Genomic DNA, 20,261 nt, shown 5'->3' with positions numbered 1-20,261 from the left:
CCGTCCAAAGGGTAGCATCATCAAGGTGACCAGATGGGCTGCGGCGGAGAGAGGGCTGGATTCCATTTCCCACCACGCCTCCTGAGGGACCCCACATTGATACACCTTGTCCTTTCCATGCTTCTTTCCCTTTTCGTCTTCCTCCCTTTTGTTTTCTAGAGTTGAGAGTCATATTTCCTCTCCAAACCACAGTTCTCCAAGTTTTGTGTTTTGGCATTTCTTCTTTCCAGATGGACTCTCAGCTGGCCTCCCTGCCTCTCCTGCGGTTGGCCCACCTCTAGCTGGGCCCCATATCTCAGCCCTTCCTGGAATTGCAGCCACCACTTGTGCAACTATGTCCTCAGGTCCAAAGCGAGGAAGGCTCTGATTCGGTATTTTGAAATGATGAAAATGCCAGGAATTTTTTTTTTTTCTTTTTTAAAGTTCAGAATTAACCCAAATCCCTACCTGCATCTCCTTCAGGATCTTCTTTGATTTGTGGCCTGGGCTTTGCAAATCACTGAATGTGACCACGAGGATGTGGGTGCATCCTACTGGGCAATGAGTTTGTGTGTGTGATTTACGTTAGTACTGAGAGGAAGGGATGCCTTAGGCTGTGTCTCTGCTTTCCACCACAGTCCTGCAGCCCTCCAAGAACCGGGCCTTGCCCATCTCTGCCAGTTCCTGGCTTTCTTCTGGGCTTTCCTCTCTGCTCAGCCACACTGAGCTGCTTTGCAAGTTCCTGAAGGCGATGCTCTTGGCCTCTCGTCTCCCTGCCTTTGTACAGACAGCTCCTTTTGCCCGCTATGTGCTTTCTACTTGCTCTTCATCTTAAGACACAGGGAACTCGCCTCCACTGGGAATGAGCACCCTCCTTGGTCTCCAGAATGCTCTGCCTCTAGTCAGCCTTTACATGCTGCTGGGTGGTCTGTTTACCTCTCCATTCCCCGCCTTGGACTGAGGCCTCTTTGAGGACAGCTCTGTGTCTTTAATGCCTCTTTCCTTAGCACATGGAAGGGTGCCCAGCACAAAGCAGAATGAGTGAAAAGTAGACCAAGTACCAGAAAAGTAGTGCACAGAAGTGCGGGCTCACCTCACTTTACACAACTGGTGTGCCTCACAAACCTCCAGCCTTAGCTGTCCACTGACTCACACCCCTTCTTCCGAGGAGCTGCCTCTGCAATCCCAGGCAGTCCCTACCCCACAGATTCCAGACGGTGTGAGACGCCCGCCGCTCAAACACCTTAGCAGGAGTAGCCACGGGTGGTACCTGAGTTTGTCTGCGATGAAGATGACCCTCCTTTCCAGAAGCAGGGAGGCAAAAACACAGAGCAGGTGTCGGACGCTGAGACAGGAAAAGAGAGACTCAAAGTCCACGTGTTCGAGCCGGGAGTCCAGAGGGCGGCACAGTTCAATCACCTGCCGGGAAACAGGAGCAGCATGAGGGGGGCCAGGCCTCTCACACGCAGTGCAGACCTGGGGCTCTGCGATCTGCAGCAGGGGTGGCCCACTGCCAGTGGAAAAGGGAAAGAGAAAAAAAAGGAAAACAAAAGGGACTGGGAAAGGAAAGATCACAGGAGATTGGGGAAGGAGGTGTGTTTGGTAGGGACTCAGTCTCACAGCTGCGTGTGAGGACAGTTTGGACGGAGGTGGGAAGAGAGGACTGCAGAACAAGAGGCCCTCGGCCCAGGATGGTTGGAGACCCTCCTTGTCGATAACATATCTGGAGCCCACACAGGGAGTTCTATGACTGTTGAGGTCCTGTCCCTCGCAGTCCCACAGCAAAGCGTCTCCGTCTCACATGGGAATCACAGGCTCACGCAGAAGGACCAGCAGATCCAAGCACCTCTTTCAAGACTCACCTCCTCTAGAAGGTGATTCGTAATGAACTCAACCCCATTCCAGCCCCTTCCCAGTGATGGCTCTTTCAGCTTGTATGCTTAGTGTGCGTATCTTCTCACTCCGTACTTGCTGAAATGTTCCTGAGTTCAAGTCATTACTCATGTGCAGGTTTTTCTTTTTAAATAGCTGACTCCTTCTTGGTGAGCAGAGACTGGCTTCTACTCTCAGCACGGCACCTGCCTGGTGCTGCCCACACAGTGGGGCTCACTAAGGTTGACACCCCCATGGCCAAGCCACCTGTGTCTGTAGGGGTAGTTTAGGATTCTCCAGCAACAGGGAGACTGCTCCTCTCTGTGCTGGGAAGTTGGGTTGTTCCAGAATATCCCAGACACATCCTCATCCTTCCCCTGTCCCCAGAGGTGACCTGCTCTTCCGAGGGCCTTTAGAACTGGAGACTCAAGGCTGAAGGGGACCTGCCCTCTGATATCTACAGAGTCACACACAGGGAATGGGAAGGATGAAAACAAGCTCTGGCATCAAATCCCAGCCCAGCCAAGGAAAGGGACATGCTTCAAAGTCTAGGATGAATAAAAAGTAGTACCTGAGCTTATCTTCCCTGAAAAGAATCTGCTTTACACTATAAAGTGGTAGAGGTGATGCAGACCAAAAACCCGGATAGGTTTAAATACGATTTATGAAGGTAGTAGGCTAATAAGGGAAGTTAAAGATGTTCACTGCCCTGGCACAGTTCTGAGCCAGAATCCTGGGCTGGATGGACTGGACTTAGGGTGGAATTTATGATACTCTTAGAAATGGGTGATCTGGGCCAGCCTGAGGAGCAAGAGGACATCACTGAATATGACAGCCCACTGGAAGCCAGCCCCTGGGATCACTGGAACTTGGCCACAGTCTGGGCTACTCCCCCCAGGACAGGAAAGGACTCTGATGGCTTACCTCAGTTCCTGATCCTGGCAAGAAGTTCTTGACAACAATGGTTTTGCCCAGGGCTGGGAAAGGGGCTTCCATGACGCTCCTCATGAGAGGCTGGACCAGGGCGGGAGAGATGCCTCGTCGTTTTTCCACCTCATCCAAGATCTGCAAGGGGCAGAAAAGCAGCTCAGCTATCCTGAAGTCAGGTCATCAAGGTGTAGCTCTGTTCCAGATGAAGTGGGCCTGCCACAGAGGCTGAGGAATTGTGGGGAAGCCCGTTGTCCTCATCAGGCCAAACAAAGTCTCTTTCACCTTGTGTGTTAGGGCCCCAATTCTCTCCTCTATGCAGCCCCTCTTTTTCCACATGACTCTGTAATTTCTCCCACTAAAGGGGTGAAGTATAGTTTCTTGCCCCCTTGACTTTGAAAACTGTCCTGTTTGTCACACGGGTATGGCCATGTGACTTACTGGATTGATATATGCATTCTCAATGGGAAGAATAGCACCCCCCAAAGAGGTAAAAATTGGTTTGGGGGTTGGTGGTGAAAAACTTAGATATTGTGAGGGTTTATAGCCTTCTAAGGGTGCCACAGTACATAAACAGATATGCGATATATCTATGGAATTAAAACTTCTCTGGGGGGGCACTTCCCTGGTGGCACAGTGGTTAAGAATCCACCTGCCAATGCAGGGGACACAGGTTTGAGCCCTGCTCCAGGAAGATCCCACATGTCGTGGAGCAACTAAGCCCGTGCGCCACAGCTACTGAGCCTGTGCTCTAGAGCTCACAAGCCACGACTACTGAGCCCATGTGCCACAACTACTGAAGCCCGTGCGCCTAGAGCCCGTACTCCGTAACAAGAGAAGCCACCTCAATGAGAAGCCCACGCACTGCAAAGAAGAGTAGCCCCCGTTCGCCACAACTAGAGAGAGCCCGCACACAGCAACAAAGACCCAATGCAGCCAAGTAAATAAATAAAATAAATTAAAAAAAAAGTTTCCCTGGGGGGTAGCCATTTGGGCAACACAAACCAAAACCAATGAGATACCACTTCATACCCATTAAGATGGCTGAAATAAAACACAGGTAACAGGTATTGGTGAGGAAGTGCAGAAATTGGGACCCTCATACACTACTGGTGGGAATGTAAACTAGTGAAGTTTTTCTTTTGAAAACAGTCTGGCAGCTCCTCAGAAAGTTAAACATAGAGTTACTATATGACCCAGCAATTCCACTCCTAGGAATTTAACAAAGAGAAATGAGAACATGTTCACATGAACACTTGTACATGAATGTTCATAGAGCATTATTCATAGCAGTCAGAAAATGGAAATAACCTAAATGTCCATCAACTGATGAATGATAAACAAAATGTAATATTCATATAGTGGAATATCATTCAGCCATAAGAAGGAATAAAATACTGATACGTGCTACAACATGGATGAACCTCGAAAGCACTGTGCTAAGTGAAATAAGCCAGACACAAAGGGACAAATAGTGTATAATTCCACTTACATGAGAGCCTAGAGTCGAACTCGTAAGAGAGACAGAAAGTAGAGTAGAGTGGTGGTTGCCAGGGGCTGGGGGAGGAGGGAACAGAGAGTTAGTGTTTAATGGGTACTGAGTTTTAGTTTGAGGAGATGGAAAAGTTCTGGAGATGGATGGTGGTGACGGCTGCACAACAATGTGAATAAACATAATGCCAACCAATTGTGCACTTAACAATGGCTAAAATGGTAAATTTTATGTTATGTATATTTTAGCACAATAAAAAGACAAAAAATTAAAAGTAATTCCATGGGGAGGGGAGGCAATTGAGAAAAAAATATCTAAACGGCTGCTTAGGGGATCAATAATGAGAGAAAGGTTGCGGAGGACCGTGCCAGCAGAATGAGGCAGAAGTGACAGCGGGCCAGTCCGAGCCCAGGCCTTCGGAGGCCTGCCTTATGTGTTTCTGCTCGCCCTCTCATGCCCCTGCCACAGCTGCGAGAAGAGCACGCATGGGACAGCTTACTGTCTAAGGGAGGTGACAGATGTGTGAGCCAGACCCGCACCCAGACTTGCAGCCTTAAGCACAGCCCAGCCAGCCTAGACCAGCCAACCTCCAGCCTACTAGCAGCACATGAGTGAGCCCATGGAGACCGGCAGAGCCGAACCCCAGCTGCCTGCCCCTCTGTGAGAGTAAATGATGGCTGCTTTACACCACGGTGGTTTGTTACATAGCATTATTGTAGCAATACTTCTGCCTTTCTTCAGAGATTCTGAGAGCTGTTCTTATCCATGATTCCTCTTTCTGTACTAAAGGACAATTTGCCATTTTAGTTATCCTTGTCCCTCACCTAGAAATAGCTTGAGATTTTGGAATCATTTAGCCAAAGCTCTGTCTATGGTTCTATGCTGAATATTTGCTGTGTGATCTTTGGCAAGTCTTCATACTATAGTCTTAAAACATATGCTGTCACAAAACTGACATGAAAAGGCAGGACTGTGCATCACACGAGTATGTGAGGATGTTTACTTGCTCTGCACCCCCTGCCCATGATATAGCAATGCAGCTTATGTGAACCCCAAAGCTGCCCCTGGGTGCTGGGCTACCTCACATCAGCTGTTTGCTCCTAGATTCATAAGCATTCTTGCAACAACAAGGGCTATGACCTACAGCCTTATTTCCATGTTTAAACAAGCCCATGTTGAAGACTGGCATGAGCAGCAATGCATATCTGTGCTGCAGCTTGTAAATGACTGACTTTAATGTACAATGATTACCACTTCACGTGGAGTGGAGGTAAGACCATGACTCAGATTACACTGATAACGTTAACTACCTCAGACTTGCATACAAGTTCTACCGTGGCAAGAGGTCACGCTACATCAGTATAATTCAGGCTTCCTCTGAGTTCAGGAGGAGGGTGGGCAGGAGGGAGGGAGACTTTTGTTTCGGAATGCTTTTAGGGAGTGTTGCTTACATCCGTGGAGAGCAGATGTAGGACTTCAATTCTCTAAAAGAAAGCTCAGACTGAAATACATGCTCAAGAAGGATTTTAAAAAAATTTATGGAGGGACTTCCCTGGCGGTCCAGTGGTTAAGACTCCAGGCTTCCACTGCAAGGGGCATGGGATCGATCCCTGGTTGGGGAACTAAGATCTGCATGCTGTGTGGTGTGGCCAAAAAAAAAAATTTATGGATTATATATTCAGGTCTGGTTAACACAGGAAAAAACGTTGAATTATACCTAACTTTTGAGATTGGCATCATATAGCATAGTAATTATCTCCTACACACCATTCCGGAATACTGGGGTGGGTAAGCCAATTCACCACGGCAATCCCTATGTCTTGGTATACTGGCTCATTTTCCAAAAAGGACCAAATTATACTAAGATTTTGATAGAGCAGTCTTGCGATAGCAAATCTTGCACACACACAACAGATATACACACACGACACATATACACAACACACAACGTGACAAAAGATAATGCTTAAGAGAAGGAAATTAAAACGTATGGAATATTCTGGGGAGATCCTCTGCCCCTCCCATCCTCAACTGCAATGACTTTGACCTTCTCCCCTCCCCCACTTTCTGGGCCACAACCTTCATCAGCTCATTTCCTGTCCTAAAGTTTAGAGAATAGATGAGACTCAAGGAAGGGAGGAGGAAGAAGTGGGAAGGAAAACAGGTGGGGGAATAAGAGGATAAAAGTCACACGAGTTAGGGTGTCTCCTGTGTCCTCCTGGGCCCTGCCCTGCATTCCCTCCCTCCCTTCTCTGAGGCCCAAGTCCTCACCTTCGAAAAGAGGCTGAAGCATCCCAGGCGGCTCACGATGCAGTAAACTTCAGGGAGACGCTTTCCTTTGCCACCAGGCTTTTTGGAGTGAAACACAAGGAAATCATGAGTGTTACCAATCTCAGGGGAGGAAAGACCCCAAATGTTTTTAACATGCTGCCTATTGTTTCCATACACCATAGCTTTTGAAAATCAGTGAGGTAAGCAGTTACCAATACCCCGTCTTATAGGTGAAAGCACTTCTAGTTACGTAGACATATTTTTTAATTCTCCCAAAGGGACCAAATCAAGAGTGTTGTGCACACAGCAGGTGCTCAATATGGCCTATAGCACCATAAAATAAGGAATCTTGTTTACCCGTATCACTGTAATTCCTCTCAAGGAAATTATTTATTCTTTATCATTATTATAATAAGTCCGAATGAGAAATCATTTCTGAAAATCCTTTTTGGAAACTGACTTTTAATTTTCAAAACAATCTCAACACTTAAACTCTAAAGTAATTATATCAACAAAATCTATTATCCCACTTAACTTTTTTGATTATTATCCACACTTTTTATTCACTAATTACTAAACAGCCACTATGTGCCATGCGTTATTCTTGACTATATTAGCCTATTTATAAAAAGACTAAAATATACTCTCAGTGGAAAATGATTTGCCACTACAGAAGATCGTCCCCAAAATGGGCCTCAAAAAGACCAGTTCTTAAATGTTTTGGCAAAATCATTTCATTGAAATAAGTTTCTGACTTTTATAGGTTAATGTTCTGAAGGAGGCACTTAAATTATTTGCGTCATAAACAACAAAGCCATCCTTCTTCTGCCCTAACAACTATTATGAATGTTCTCTGTAGGCTCTCAAAGTCTGTTTAGCACACTTTATTAGAAAGGACATTTGGTTTGAGGAGAGAAAGTCATTTATTTGGCAGGGAAAACAATGGAGAGAGTATTTTCTTTCCAAAGGAGACAGACAATGTTCCCGTCTACCAGTAAGACTCACGTGGACCCCCAAATATTCCTTCCTGTTTTTAACTGCCCCGGTGAACTTGCTACACCTCCTGTCCCTTCTCGTGTGGCACGTGGTGAGTGAGACCTCAGGAAGCCAGCGCCGGCTCTGCACAGAGCTCTTGCTGACCGAGAGCAGGACATACTGACCAGCAGTCTTCGGCAGTAACCGAACCTCCTGCTCCCATCTTCTCCAGTTAAGACAAACGAGAATGTTTCACTGTGGTTGGGAAAACGAAAGCGCGTTACAAAGCAAAAGAAAACCAAAGTCACATCGTGTTGAGCAACCAGGGGACATTTTGGGGGAGGCTGTCAAAAGGGCTGCTCACTGTCTGGCTTGTCCACCTCTGGGCTGGGGCTCCGGTCACCTACAGCTTTGGAGTCTGTGTCAGGGACAGGGAGATCTAAAGTGTCGCTGCGTCCTGAGACGAAGTGAGGAATTTTCTTTTCACCCTGAGCCCTCATATAATCCTATCACCTGGGCCATCCCATTGCATGCACACAGCAGTCATTATCTGAGCCCGGGAGTGAGGTGGCATCTGCTGATCTAGGGATGTGCCTCAGCGAGGGAGCAGTGGAAGAGTAGGACACTTCTGTGCCCCTCTCGGAACCGCCCCTTGCGCGGCTCTCCGAGGCCTGGACCGTCCCTAAAGACTGCTGGGCCAACTTCAAGGAACTCAGTATCCCTCAAACACTCAGGATTTGGAGCCTCCTGAGTTTGGTCAGTTACTGAAACATCTGATAAAAAAATACTGGTATCCAACAACATGGGTTAAAGCAGAAATGTAAACTTATCACAATCCGAGTAACAGCTGGATGGGCTACTGAAGAAATATTTCCAGAGCACTGGACAAGTATTAGTGATGGGCAATGCTTTCCTAGGCTATGAATTACCTTATTGCCCATCACGTCAGCTTATGAAACACACTCCCAGGTGGAGCGGGAGATCTGGGAATCTGCACACTTAGCAAGGTGATTCTTGTCTTCAGGCAAGTTTTAAAAACACCTGTGGAGGAAATTGCTACACTCGGGCCCACCAGGATCACTTAGCAGTAGGACCGACTTATGGGGTCTACCATCTATGACCCCCTCTAGTTCTTGCTTTAGTCTTTGCAGGAGGGGAGGGGGATGCCAGCACATACCTGGTAAACTGCTGGACAGGAGTCCAGTCCTTGGCGTCAGGGAAACAGAATTGGGGGATAGCCTTCAGCTGGTCCTCAGCTTCTCTCATGAACTTGAAAGACCTTTCCAACTGCAGGGAGAAGGGCGAGAGAAGATTGGAGAATAAACCCCAGCACCGGAGAGTGAGGCAGATGCTTGGCAAAAGCACATCTCCCACCTTCCTGAAGTCATGACTGCCACCTTAATCTCCACTTTGAGGAGGGTTTGCAGCTCAGTCTGCTTGGGGTTTTTGTCCCCAGGGCAGTTCCAACTATAATCTTATGGGGGAAATGAGGAGAAAATAAGTGTGCTTTAGAGAAATGTTCTCTATGCAGAACATTCTGGAATGTAAGTATTTTAATCAATAAGGAAACGCTGTCACAGCAATCCCTTCCAAACCGGAGACTCATGAATCTGCAAGGCAGAACCTCAAATCTAGTCTTCTGACCTCTGGGCCCAGGCAAATGCGTCCCTCCTTGATCTAGGCAAAGACGTTTTACAACACTTTTTAGTGACTACATCCAGCTAAATTACATTATATGGTGAAATTTAACTCATTTCAGGAAGTCTTTGAATGTCAGAACTAAAGGAAAACTAGACATCATCCAGCCTGACCTTCTTATTTTAGAGATAAGAAAATAAGCCCCGGGAAGTTAAGTGATTTGTCCATGATCACACAGCTAGACTCTAGTAGAGAATCAAATTGATCTTAATCTCTAGCCTGTCTATCTTTCTCTCTCTCTCTCTGATTTATCTGACATATCACAGACTGGATGAACATCATCTCATTTCAAAATGGAATGAATCAATAAAGTCTGATTTAGAGATGATATTTAAAGCCATGAGTCTGCTTGTTCTGTGTCTGAACAGGTTACCTGTGCTAAAAAAAAGCATCCCATCCTGTTGGACAGCAATGCCCATGCAGTTAACCATACTGTACTGTGCACATGGAGATGTTGGGATGGTGAATTTTATGTTATGTGTGTTTTTTTTGTCTCAATTGAAAAACAAAGGCACTCTAGATATAAGTTTGGGATACAAAAAGGAATAGTTTATAATTAGCACAGTTAGCTTATAAATTGGTACTTCTAATGTGTTGGGAAGAATTGTTGGCTTTTGCTGTGTTGTTGATGATAGGTTTACACTTGTTAAATTTCCTTTATAAACAGTTAAAGAAAAATAAATTATGCTAAAATTATCTTCAGTCATTTGAAATATCAGATATTTGAAGTGAGTGGAGTATGAATTTCTAAAGTTACGAAATTGTAATGTCTAACCTAAATTCTTACTATAATATTTTCCATAATTTCTTATTTTGTTTCTCATAGTTTGCCATTGGCCTCCACCTTAAACCAGGCTGGCAGAGAGTTTCTGACATCTGCAGGCCAACAGTACCTTTGACTCCTTCACAGAGGATCTACAAGCCTTCCCAAGGCCATGAAACGTCAGAGAAAAGAGGTTTCTGGAGAGCATCCAAAAGAGCAGAGCACCGGGCTGATGGCTTTCAATTTGAAAACCCACTTCTAGTATGATTCCCCTTAGGCTAGATCAAATTTAAGTAAAGCTGCTACTACTATTAATGGTGGAGACAACTATCAATGAGTGAAACACAGTCACCATATGTAGACTGAAAGCCAGTCATTAATTGTCCTTTAGTTTTTCTTCTTCAGAATAAATAGTCACTGTTTCTTTTCTGTATAATTGTTCTCTCTTCTATCCATGACTCAGAGGCTTCCAAATGGTCCTGGAACAGTCTTTGAGTTGATAATTCACTAGCTCAGACTGTTGCCAAAGCAATAATTTTTGATTACCCTTGGACAGTCTTGCAGAGAAGCAAATACCAGCTGGGTGTAGTTGTTGGAAGGGGTCATTAATCATCACAGAGTGAAGGACCCCAAACTATAAATAATACAAAAGGAAGGAACAATGACATTTCTCCACAGTGGAAACAGCATTAGAGAACTGAAGCATAGGCCTTGTAGAGAAATGAGTTCTAGCGCTTTTCAACGTGGCCCAGTCACCATTTGGATGAACCCACCCTCAGACCACATGCACGATACCCAAAAATATGTGTCTATACACATGTGCTTACACACACTGTCATCAATGTATGAATTATCCACCCGTATGTGCACACACATGCTCTGACATGCACAGGAGCACATTTATAGGAAGTGGCCCGCAGAGATCTCTCTTACAAATACAACCAAGCACAGATGGCTGGAAAACAGCCTTACCTCCATGAGTTGTCATAAAGATAACTGCAAGATATCAAGCATTTTAAGGGAATACAGCAGGCATGATCTCTAGTGTGCAAATATGGAGTGTAAACCTTGATTAAAGTGGCTATAGGGGTGGAGGATAAAACTCATGAAAAAGAGTTAAAAGTGAGGAGGCAGAAGGAGAAAAGGGGCCTTCTGACAGAGGGAGCAAGTGAAGGGAAGGAGATATAAAGTAGCCTGGCATGCAAAAATGCATATAAAGGATGATCAGCGTAACATTAAAAATACATATCTAAAGAAATACTGGCAGCAAGACACATTTCCAACAGAAAGAGAGTGGTTAAATAGATTAGGGTAGGGGATTCCCTGGTGGCACAGTGGTTAAGGATCCGCCTGCCAATGCAGGGAACACGGGTTCGAGCCCTGGTCCAGGAAGATCCCACATGCCACGGAGCAACTAAGCCTGTGTGCCACAACTACTGAACCTGCGCTCTAGAGCCCGTGAGCCACAACTACTGAACCCGCGCGCCTAGAGCCTGTGCTCCGCAACGAGAAGCCACTGCAACGAGAAGCCCGCGCACCGCAATGAAGAGTAGCCCCCGGTCGCCACAACTAGAGAAAGCCCGCGCGCAGCAACGAAGACCCAATGCAACCAAAAATAAATAAATTTATTTAAAAAAAAAAGATTAGGGTATACCCACATAACGCAGCATTATGTAATTTCAAAAATGATGTTTTAGAATTTGTATTAAATATGTTTATAAACAATGACAGGTTTATAAAATGACACGGAAATTACACAATGTATGATCTCAGTTTTGTAACAAAATTATACTATGAGAAAAGACTGGAAGAAAACACAATAAAATGCTAACAGTGATGATCTCTGTGGGATTAGAGATGGCTTTTTTCTTTATACATTTCTGGATTAGTCCCCTTTCAACAGTGACTATGCAACTTTCCACTCTTTAAAAAACGTTTTAATGTGATGTCTAAGAGTTTGGAGATTCCATGTTGGAAACTCAAGCATTCAATAGTTAGGTTGATTCATTAATTCATTCACAAATTAACGCTTTTATTCCTGGAACACTGGTTAAGTATTGCTATATGTATAACATTGTGCTATGCCCCAAAGGAAGTACATAAAATAATAGGACAGTCCTTCATGTGTTGGTGCAAGTGTGGTTCTCAACTAAATATGGGCACACCCGTAGCACTGGGGTTTTCAGAGCATCATCCCTGGAGCTCAGACAGAGGAAGTGGAATAAGTGCCGGTGTGGAGGGCTGGTGCCTGTGGTTTCTTTCAGTTATACATATTTCCATCCTAAACTCCAAGCAGAGGGCTCGATTGCTGTGCTGGAACCCAGTGCGCAGGACAGAAGGCAGGCTGGCCTGAGAAAGGAGAGGGACAGCTGGAACCTAGGTCTTGGTAGATGCTGGGATTATGCTTGGGTGGTGGCAGCAAAGGGAGGCCCTGATGGGACTAGGACATGAGCGCCCTCCCGTTCCTGTGTCTGCGCACCTGCATTGTATGAACTGTACAGAGACTGTCACATTGTACCTCGCGAGTCTTTGTAGGCTTATCTCATGCCCTCCTATCAGAGTGTAAGCTCCTTGAGGACAGGAAACACATTTTGCTCATCTTTGTAATGCCCTGGGGCCAAGCAGAAAACAGCTTGAAAGTAAAAGGGTCTCAGTAAATTCTGGCTGAACTCAATTAGAATGTGGTGGAAGCTCTTTATTACTGATGTCAAAGGCTAAGAATAATTTACATATTCTAGGCCATGTCATTTTCGGCTTTATTGAGCGCCGTTTCATTTTAGGAGCCATAATTTAATATATGGTAAAGCCACATCCACATAGCCATGACCCATGTGAGAACAGAACAGGATTCTCGTGCATACACACATATAGAGGCACACAGGGCACGCAGGGGTGTGTAGCATGGACACAAACATGACACTCCTTAGGGAGAGTTGTGCGGCTGATGGAAAGAAGCTTCTAGGACAGGTTGGGAAGAGACCTGGCTGGATAAGGAGATGGGGAGGATGAAGAGGATAGTACAGTCAGCACAGTGACCACAGGAAGGGGCTAAGTATTTCTGTCCCTGCTTTGAGCACTGACTCTCACACCTCCTCGGAACTTGCAAATTCTCCAGCAGCGGTTTTTTTCACTTGATATACCTTAATTAGGACCCATTTTTGAAATTCTAAGCACTGAATGTTCCTTGGGCTCCTGTACCTCCCTGAAACCGTGAGTACCAATAAGATTTTGTGAAGAATGCTGCAGTCCCTGGCAGGCTGCAGACGCCTGGCCCACCCTGTACCTTCAGAGGGAACTGCTGGGTGAGTTCGGGCACATAGGCAGCGCCGGCCTGCTTCTTGTGCAAAGACACGACCACAAAGTACTCGAAGAGCTGCCTCTCCTGGTACTCGACGAGCTCCCGGTCCAGTGATGGGTATCTTGGAGCCTGCTTCAGGCGTGACTTCACATTGACCAGGCGCTGGCTGTGGGCTAGAGAGGGAGTAGAGGAGGGGGAGGGAGGGGTGGGGGGAGAGAGAGAGAGAGGGAGGGAGAGAGAGAGAGAGGGAGGGAGGGAGGGAGGGAGAGAGAGAGAGAGAGAGAGAGAGGGAGGGAGGAAGGGAGGGAGGGAGGGAGGGAGAGAACGCCTGAAAATGACTCACCCCCAATGTGGAATTGCACAGAGCTGCAACACGTTGTGTAATTCCTAGCTCAAAGAACTTTTTCTAATCCTAAAAGAGTGTTCCCACATTTAACAAATTAGTACAAAGCTCCTTATTTGGGATTCTTGCCAGAGTTTTAGTTGGAGCAACACCCGCCGGGCCACCAGGCTAATCGGGGTGCAGGAGCCTGGAATGTGGGATCTGCTGTCTGGACTTAGGGCAGCGGCTTGAGTGACCCTTGGGTTCCTCTGTCAGATGGGGTGGGGACTCCTCCCTTCACTCACTTCCTTCGTCTTTCAGTTTGGGGGATGTGACAAAATCCAGACCCTAGCGCTTTTGGAGTGGGAGCTTTGAAAACATTCCATGTGGCTCAACTGGCAGAGACCTGACTAACTCAGGAACCCCATCTGCCTTCTCTCCTGCCACCATTCTGTGCAATGGAAGTGACTGGCTTCATTCCAGAGGTGGGAGCAGGTGGGTGCTGGAGGCAAATGAGGCAGGGCCACTGAGCAGATGGGTCCCCATCACCTCACTGAGCAGCCCTGGACTATGGCTTTCTTTGGCTTCCCCCCTAGGGTCTGAAAAGCTGTGGAAAACTCACTAAAGCCTAGATTGAGATCACGAAATTTAGATCCACAGGGACCAATAATTTCAGTGACTTCATTTGACAGATGAGGAACTAGAGGCCCTGGATCTCAAGTGATTTCTTCCAGATCACAGAGCCAGGAGTAGGGCAAGAGCCCCAGGTCTCTGGAGTCCAGGCCAGCACACTGTACCTTACACAGGTGTGAGAAACACCTATGACATAACGGAAAGGCACAGGAACGGGGTGTCACTGCAGTGGTAGCCACCCTGGATCTCTAGAACTGAGCTGTAGGCTCAGGGACCGAACAGGCCCACTCTGGCCAGGCTCAGACTTTCACGACTTGCCCAACAAGCTCGTGCAAGGCCACTGTGTCCCGTCCCTCACACTGAACAGGAAGGGCTACCTTCGCAGCTTCCCAGTCACCTGCACGCGCCCTGCACAGCAACTGCTCTTCTCACCTTTCAGCTTCTCCTCGGTGTCACTGTCAGACTCACTGTTCTCATCTGTCACTAGACAAAAAAACATAACAACAAAAGGAAGAAAGTTGCAAGTGTGGGTTTTTCTAATGCAGGAAACTTTTTATATGTGGTAGCACAAATCCAAGACTTCTAGCTCAGAGGGGCTGTTTTCTTTTTGTCTATTTAAATGTAATGAACAAACTATGTCTTTGTCCAACTACATGTGTTTCCAAATTAATTTGGCTTTAGTTCAGATGGTACCTATATAAATATAGCAAAAGATACTGGCCCCTTTAATGTATATTAAGCAAAGAAGGTTGCTCCCATGGTGAGGTCAGAGAATGCAGCCCTAGGCTGACCTGATGGATACACAGGGAGACAGGATGGTGGGGGACATTTCCAAAGCCCCCAACTTGTTCTCCTCCTTGCTGAGTCAACACCAAACAACAGGAAGCCACTTGTAGGAAGATTCTGTTTTCAGATTCTTGGGGGAGAAGGGATGGTGGCAGGGCCCTACCTTTTCCTGAGTTGCTCTCCGTGGACTGGGACAGCCTCTTCACCCGTTTCTTTCCTCTCCGGGCCTCATAAATGGCATTGATTCGCAACACCAGCTGCCAGACACGGGGAGAAGAAAAGCCAGTGTGAGCAGTCTCCTCCCTGTGGCAGCTGGGATTCCTTCGCTGCCCATTCTCTTTTAGGAGGGTGGTGGGCCAGGGAAAGGGGGTGGGGGGAGACATTTCCCACTGGCCCGCCGGCGTCTTTCGGTCATTCCTCTGGGCCAGATAGAAGCATGACTGTCAAGAACACTGAAGGCCGCTGCCAGCCTCACTGATGTATGGGCGGGTGTCGTCTGAATATGCTAACGCAGCCAGCTGAGACACAGAGGGAGACGATTTCATTGGCTAAATGGTGTGATGGCTCCCCCCCCAGCCCCCCCACCCCCCGGCCCTGATAGTGAAACGTAACTGTGGTTTGGGAAGGAGCTTTTGCCCCCAAAACAAAACAAGGAAAGAAAGAGACAGAAAAAAAAATGTTCCCAGGCAGGGCCCCTTTCATAGGCACCATGCCAAAGAGTGTCTGAGCAGCAGGAAGGGACCAGGGACTGCGGTGGCTCTTGAGTCCGAGCTCAGGACTGCAGGGAGGAGTGCCATGTACCGGGCACACCGTCCTTCCTGCAGAGGACACACTGGCCGCAGACTTGCTGAGGCCTTTCATGACCTCTCTGGTGCTCAGAAGCTGAGCTGCTCAGCAGACACCTTAGTAAGCAGCACATCCTCCAGACTGACTATAGCAGAACTGTCCGGTGATTGAGGCTCTGGGTCACTTCCCCTCAGGCTTTACGGCACCACCTGCAACTTTCAAGAGAAGAAGCTTCCTGGACTTCCCTGGTGGCACATTGGTTAAGAATCCGCCTGCCAATGCAGGGGACACGGGTTCGAGCCCTGGTCTGGGAAGATCCCACATGCCGTGGAACAACTAAGCCCGTGTACCACAACTGCTGAGCCTGTGCTCTAGAGCCCACGAGCCACAACTACTGAGTCCACGAGCCACAGCTACTGAAGCCCGTGCGCCTAGAGCCCATACTCCACAACAAGAGAAGCCACCACAATGAGAAGCCCGCGCACCGCAATGAAGGGGAGCCCCCGCTCACTGCAACTAGAGAAAGCCTGCGCGCAGCAATGAAGACCCAAGGCAGCCAAAAATAAATGAAAAAAAAAAAAGAGTGTAAGCTTCCTGGGTTCCATCTGGTTGGGAGAAAGGGAAGTCTACCCATGCATAATTGACACAAACCAGTGACTTTAAAGGGGAGCTGTCTGTAAGCTGCTGCCTTGAAAGGTTGAAAATTCTTTCATACATTGGGAAGAACAGGAGGGGGTGTGCTATGGTAAACTGGGTGATGCGTACCCGTCAGGGACAGTTGCCAATACCCACCTCTGCCCCCTACTCCTCGATCCCCTCCCTAAAGTAGTTCACCAGCTCCTCTCTACAAGCACTGGCCCACCAGAGAGGAGGGTGGCTTATTCTCAAGGCCTCCTTGTGGCCAGCCTGGGTTCCGTCCCCCCAGCTCTGTGGACTCTCACTGACACTGCCCTGCCGTAGCCTCGGCCATCTGTGCCCTCTGGCTCCTGACGGGAAGCCCAGCCCTGGCCTTGCCAGCTCTCAGTGTGAACTCCTCTTCCCTAACCGTGAACCTGACCCAACTGAGGCCTCTGCCTTCACCCCCAAATCCCTGCCATGTGGCAGCTCTTTATATTTGCTCTCACGAACCAGCCACCTCCTTGACAGCTCACACCCCTGAATTGGCCTTCTTTTCTTTTCCCACATGTTCTAACTAGTGGGATGTAACACTAACCCCATTTCCCATGCAAGAAGACACCGTATCAACAGTATTATTCACAAGGACCAAGAAGTGAAAACAACCCAAATGTCAACTGATGGATGAATGGATAAACACAATGTAGCATGTACATACAAGGGAGTATTATTCAGCCTTAAAAAGGAAGGAGATTCTGACACATGCTTCAACGTGAATGAACCTTGAGGATTTCATGCTAAGTGAAATAAGTCACAAAAGGACAAATATTGTATGACACCACTTATACGAGGTACCCAGAGTAGTCAAATTCATAGAGACAGAAAGTAGCATGGTGGTGGCCAGGGGCTGGGGGGAGGGGGGGAATGGGGAGTAAGTGTTTAATAGGTGCAGCGTTTCAGTTTGGGGAGATGAAAAAGTTCTGGAGACAGATGATGGTGACGGTTGCAGAACAAGGTGAATGTACTTAATGCCGCTGAACTATACATTAAAAAATGGTTAAAACGGTAAGTTTTATGTTATGTATATTTTATCATGATTTTAAAAATACAGGTAGGGCTTCCCTGGTGCCGCAGTGGTTGAGAGTCCGCCTGCCGATGCAGGGGACACAGGTTTGTGCCCCGGTCCGGGAAGATCCCACATGCCGCGGAGCGGCTGGGCCCGTGAGCCATGGCCGCTGAGCCTGCACGTCCGGAGCCTGTGCTCCGCAACGGGAGAGGCCACAACAGTGAGAAGCCCGCGTACCGCAAAAAAAAAAATACAGGTAAATAAACAAATGAGTTGCTAGGTCAAATTGTTTTTGGAGAGAAGGAAATTTTTAAACCTTTTCAAAATCTCCCCCCAAAGTATCCAAAAATTAACTAGAAAGAAGACATTTACAATATAGTTAATATCCTTCCATTTGTTTAAATAAAATGAACACTAGACTGTAAGCTCCATGCAGGCAGGAATTTTTGTCACTTTTATTTACTGCTGTCACAGTACCTGTATGGGATGGAGCAGGGCCTGGCACACAGTACGTACTCAATAAATATTTGTTAATTATTAATTTGTTGAATGAATACTGAGCATCTCCTATGTGCAAGGGATTTTGCTAGGAGCTGTGAGGGATAAAAGGACATATGGGACATGGCACACATTCTCAGGGAGTTTACAAGCTAACAGGAAGGACAAAGGTGCATTCGTAACTATAAGACAATTCATGAGTGCTATGTAAGTAGTATAAATAATATGACAGAGAAGGTTTTTCTCATTTTAAATCAGGTCATAGAGTAAGTGGAAGCCAAATATATACTTCAGTTAATAAATCTTTGTTCCTTTTTATTTAAAAAAAAATTTCCCCAGGGAGAAAAACTTAAACAGGCTTTCACATAATTGAACTTTAACAGGAGATAAGTTTTGTTGTTTTAAAAGTGTTCTGAAAAAAAACACAAAAGTGTTCTGTACTAGAAGTATTGGCCTTTTTAGAAACTTTTTTAAAGTTGAAAACAAACATTTTTAACTATAAGCTCATTTGGAAGACAGTCTGTTTCAGACAGAGAGTCATCTGGGACCTAATTCTGCCTATTCTGCCTATGATGGCTGCCTAAGAAACAAAGGATTCCACATAAACCTGCTACAGTGCCGAGGGGGAGTTCACTTCTCATTATAAAGGACAGCACGATGTTTCATGAAACCTGGGGACATCACACCACTGTGTAATTAACTGCTCCGTTTCAGCTGCCACGTGAATGAAGGTACAGGGTTGCTAGGAGAATATAGGGAAGGACTGTCTCTTTCTCTCTCCCCTCGTCCACTGGGACCTTCATTCCTCTTAGGGCTGAGGCGGGAGAGATCAAGGGAAGCATCCATACTTCCAGAAGGGACTCGTGTTACGCGTTACAGCAGAGGCAGCTGAAGGAACACCAACCAACCCATTAACTGATGAGTTGTGAGTAGACCATTAAGTCCTTCTTGCTAGATAAAAACACAAAAGCAAGGGTTTTGGATAGCAAACGCTTTAAGGTTCCAAAACCTGGAAGTCATGAATGTGCCTGAAAAAGAAACTTTGACTTCAAGTAAAGGATTCAAAGCATTTGGAAAGGACAAGCCTCGGTTAAGATTAAGTAGCAAGTGATAGAACTGAGGATTCATGAGACTTCTAATGGACTGTAATGAGTCATTTTAAAAGAAATATTTATTTGTTTATTTGGTTGTGCTGGGTCTTAGTTGCGGCAGGCGGGCTCCTTAGTTGTGTCATGCAAACTCTTAGTTGCAGCATGAATGTGTGATCTAGTTCCCTGACCAGGGAACCAACCCTGGGCCCCCTGCCTTGGGAGCACGGAGTCTCACCCACTGCGCCACCAGCGAAGTCCCTGTAATTAGTCATTTGTTTTCTTTTTAAACATTCCTTTGAAGAATTGTGTACTTCACCTTTATGACTAAAATTTTAATAAGATTTTGTTGTTGTTGTTGTTGCTGATTTTTCTCCAGATTTGATTACACCTGCCAAACCCTACTTGAGTAAGTGCTTGGGCACTACGTAAGTGGGGAAACTCACTTCAATTTCAGGCAATAAAGTAAGAGGGACAAACTGCTGCTTGCAAGTTAAATTCATATGAAGTGGCAGAAATAGTTCTACCTTTATCTCCACCTCTCTATTTTTATATAAAATATGCACACATATTCTCTTCCCCTCAATCTCAAAAAATCTTTTTTAAATATTAAAATAGTATAAAGGGGGAAGTGATGGGTAAAAGCGCAGGGGTAGAAGACAGAGGGTAAATGCTAACTAAGAGATACAGAGTCAGACTTAGAGTTGTATCAAAACTCTTTTAAACTCAGCTGATTCATTTGACTGTTCCTGTTTAATTTGCTAAAATAACAGTGAGGCTGTATAGATGTTAATAGCCACTTGTAATTATTTCACTATTGCAGGTTTTTGACATTACAGATATGTGTGAGTCATGCCAGAACAAGAAGAGGAGAGTTAAGACAGTGACTGAAAGACAGCCAAAGGGAGACAGAAAGCGATTCCACCAGGGGCGAAGGAGACTGGGATCCATGTACTAGTGGGAGCTCATTCAGCCAGCATCCAATGATCAAGATGCAACCTGCACTGTGCCCCAGGTGGCACGAGGCAACCAGGAGAACAGGAAGGGGAACGAGGCCTGACTCCTGCCCTCCATCAACAACACAAAGCAAGACATCTTCTCCCCTGTTCCACCTGCAACCCCGCTGCTGGGCTGCAGGTGACAGGTCTTCTCTTGCCGCCTGAGCCTAACCGCCCTCACCCTTCAGAATGCA

The 20,261-nt window shown here is 46.5% G+C and overlaps 1 protein-coding gene across 4 annotated transcripts in view; it reads right to left on the bottom strand.

Moving 5' to 3' along the window:
- DENND2A (DENN domain containing 2A) overlaps window positions 1-20,261 on the bottom strand; it is a 102,113-nt gene that overhangs the window by 21,390 nt on the left and 60,462 nt on the right. For all 4 annotated transcript variants that reach the window (XM_060156536.1, XM_060156537.1, XM_060156538.1 and 1 more), the window contains 8 exons: window positions 15,180-15,273; window positions 14,663-14,713; window positions 13,261-13,448; window positions 8,694-8,803; window positions 7,702-7,771; window positions 6,542-6,619; window positions 2,776-2,916; window positions 1,250-1,398 (listed from right to left, as the gene is read on the bottom strand). In XM_060156536.1, coding sequence (XP_060012519.1) covers window positions 1,250-1,398; window positions 2,776-2,916; window positions 6,542-6,619; window positions 7,702-7,771; window positions 8,694-8,803; window positions 13,261-13,448; window positions 14,663-14,713; window positions 15,180-15,273 — 881 coding nt within the window. The remainder of the gene's footprint in view (window positions 1-1,249; window positions 1,399-2,775; window positions 2,917-6,541; window positions 6,620-7,701; window positions 7,772-8,693; window positions 8,804-13,260; window positions 13,449-14,662; window positions 14,714-15,179; window positions 15,274-20,261) is intronic.

The sequence above is a fragment of the Lagenorhynchus albirostris genome, chromosome 8 (genome assembly GCF_949774975.1).
Source record: "Lagenorhynchus albirostris chromosome 8, mLagAlb1.1, whole genome shotgun sequence".
Taxonomy (NCBI): Eukaryota; Metazoa; Chordata; class Mammalia; order Artiodactyla; family Delphinidae; genus Lagenorhynchus; species Lagenorhynchus albirostris.
This window is presented reverse-complemented; position numbering and strand designations above follow the sequence as displayed.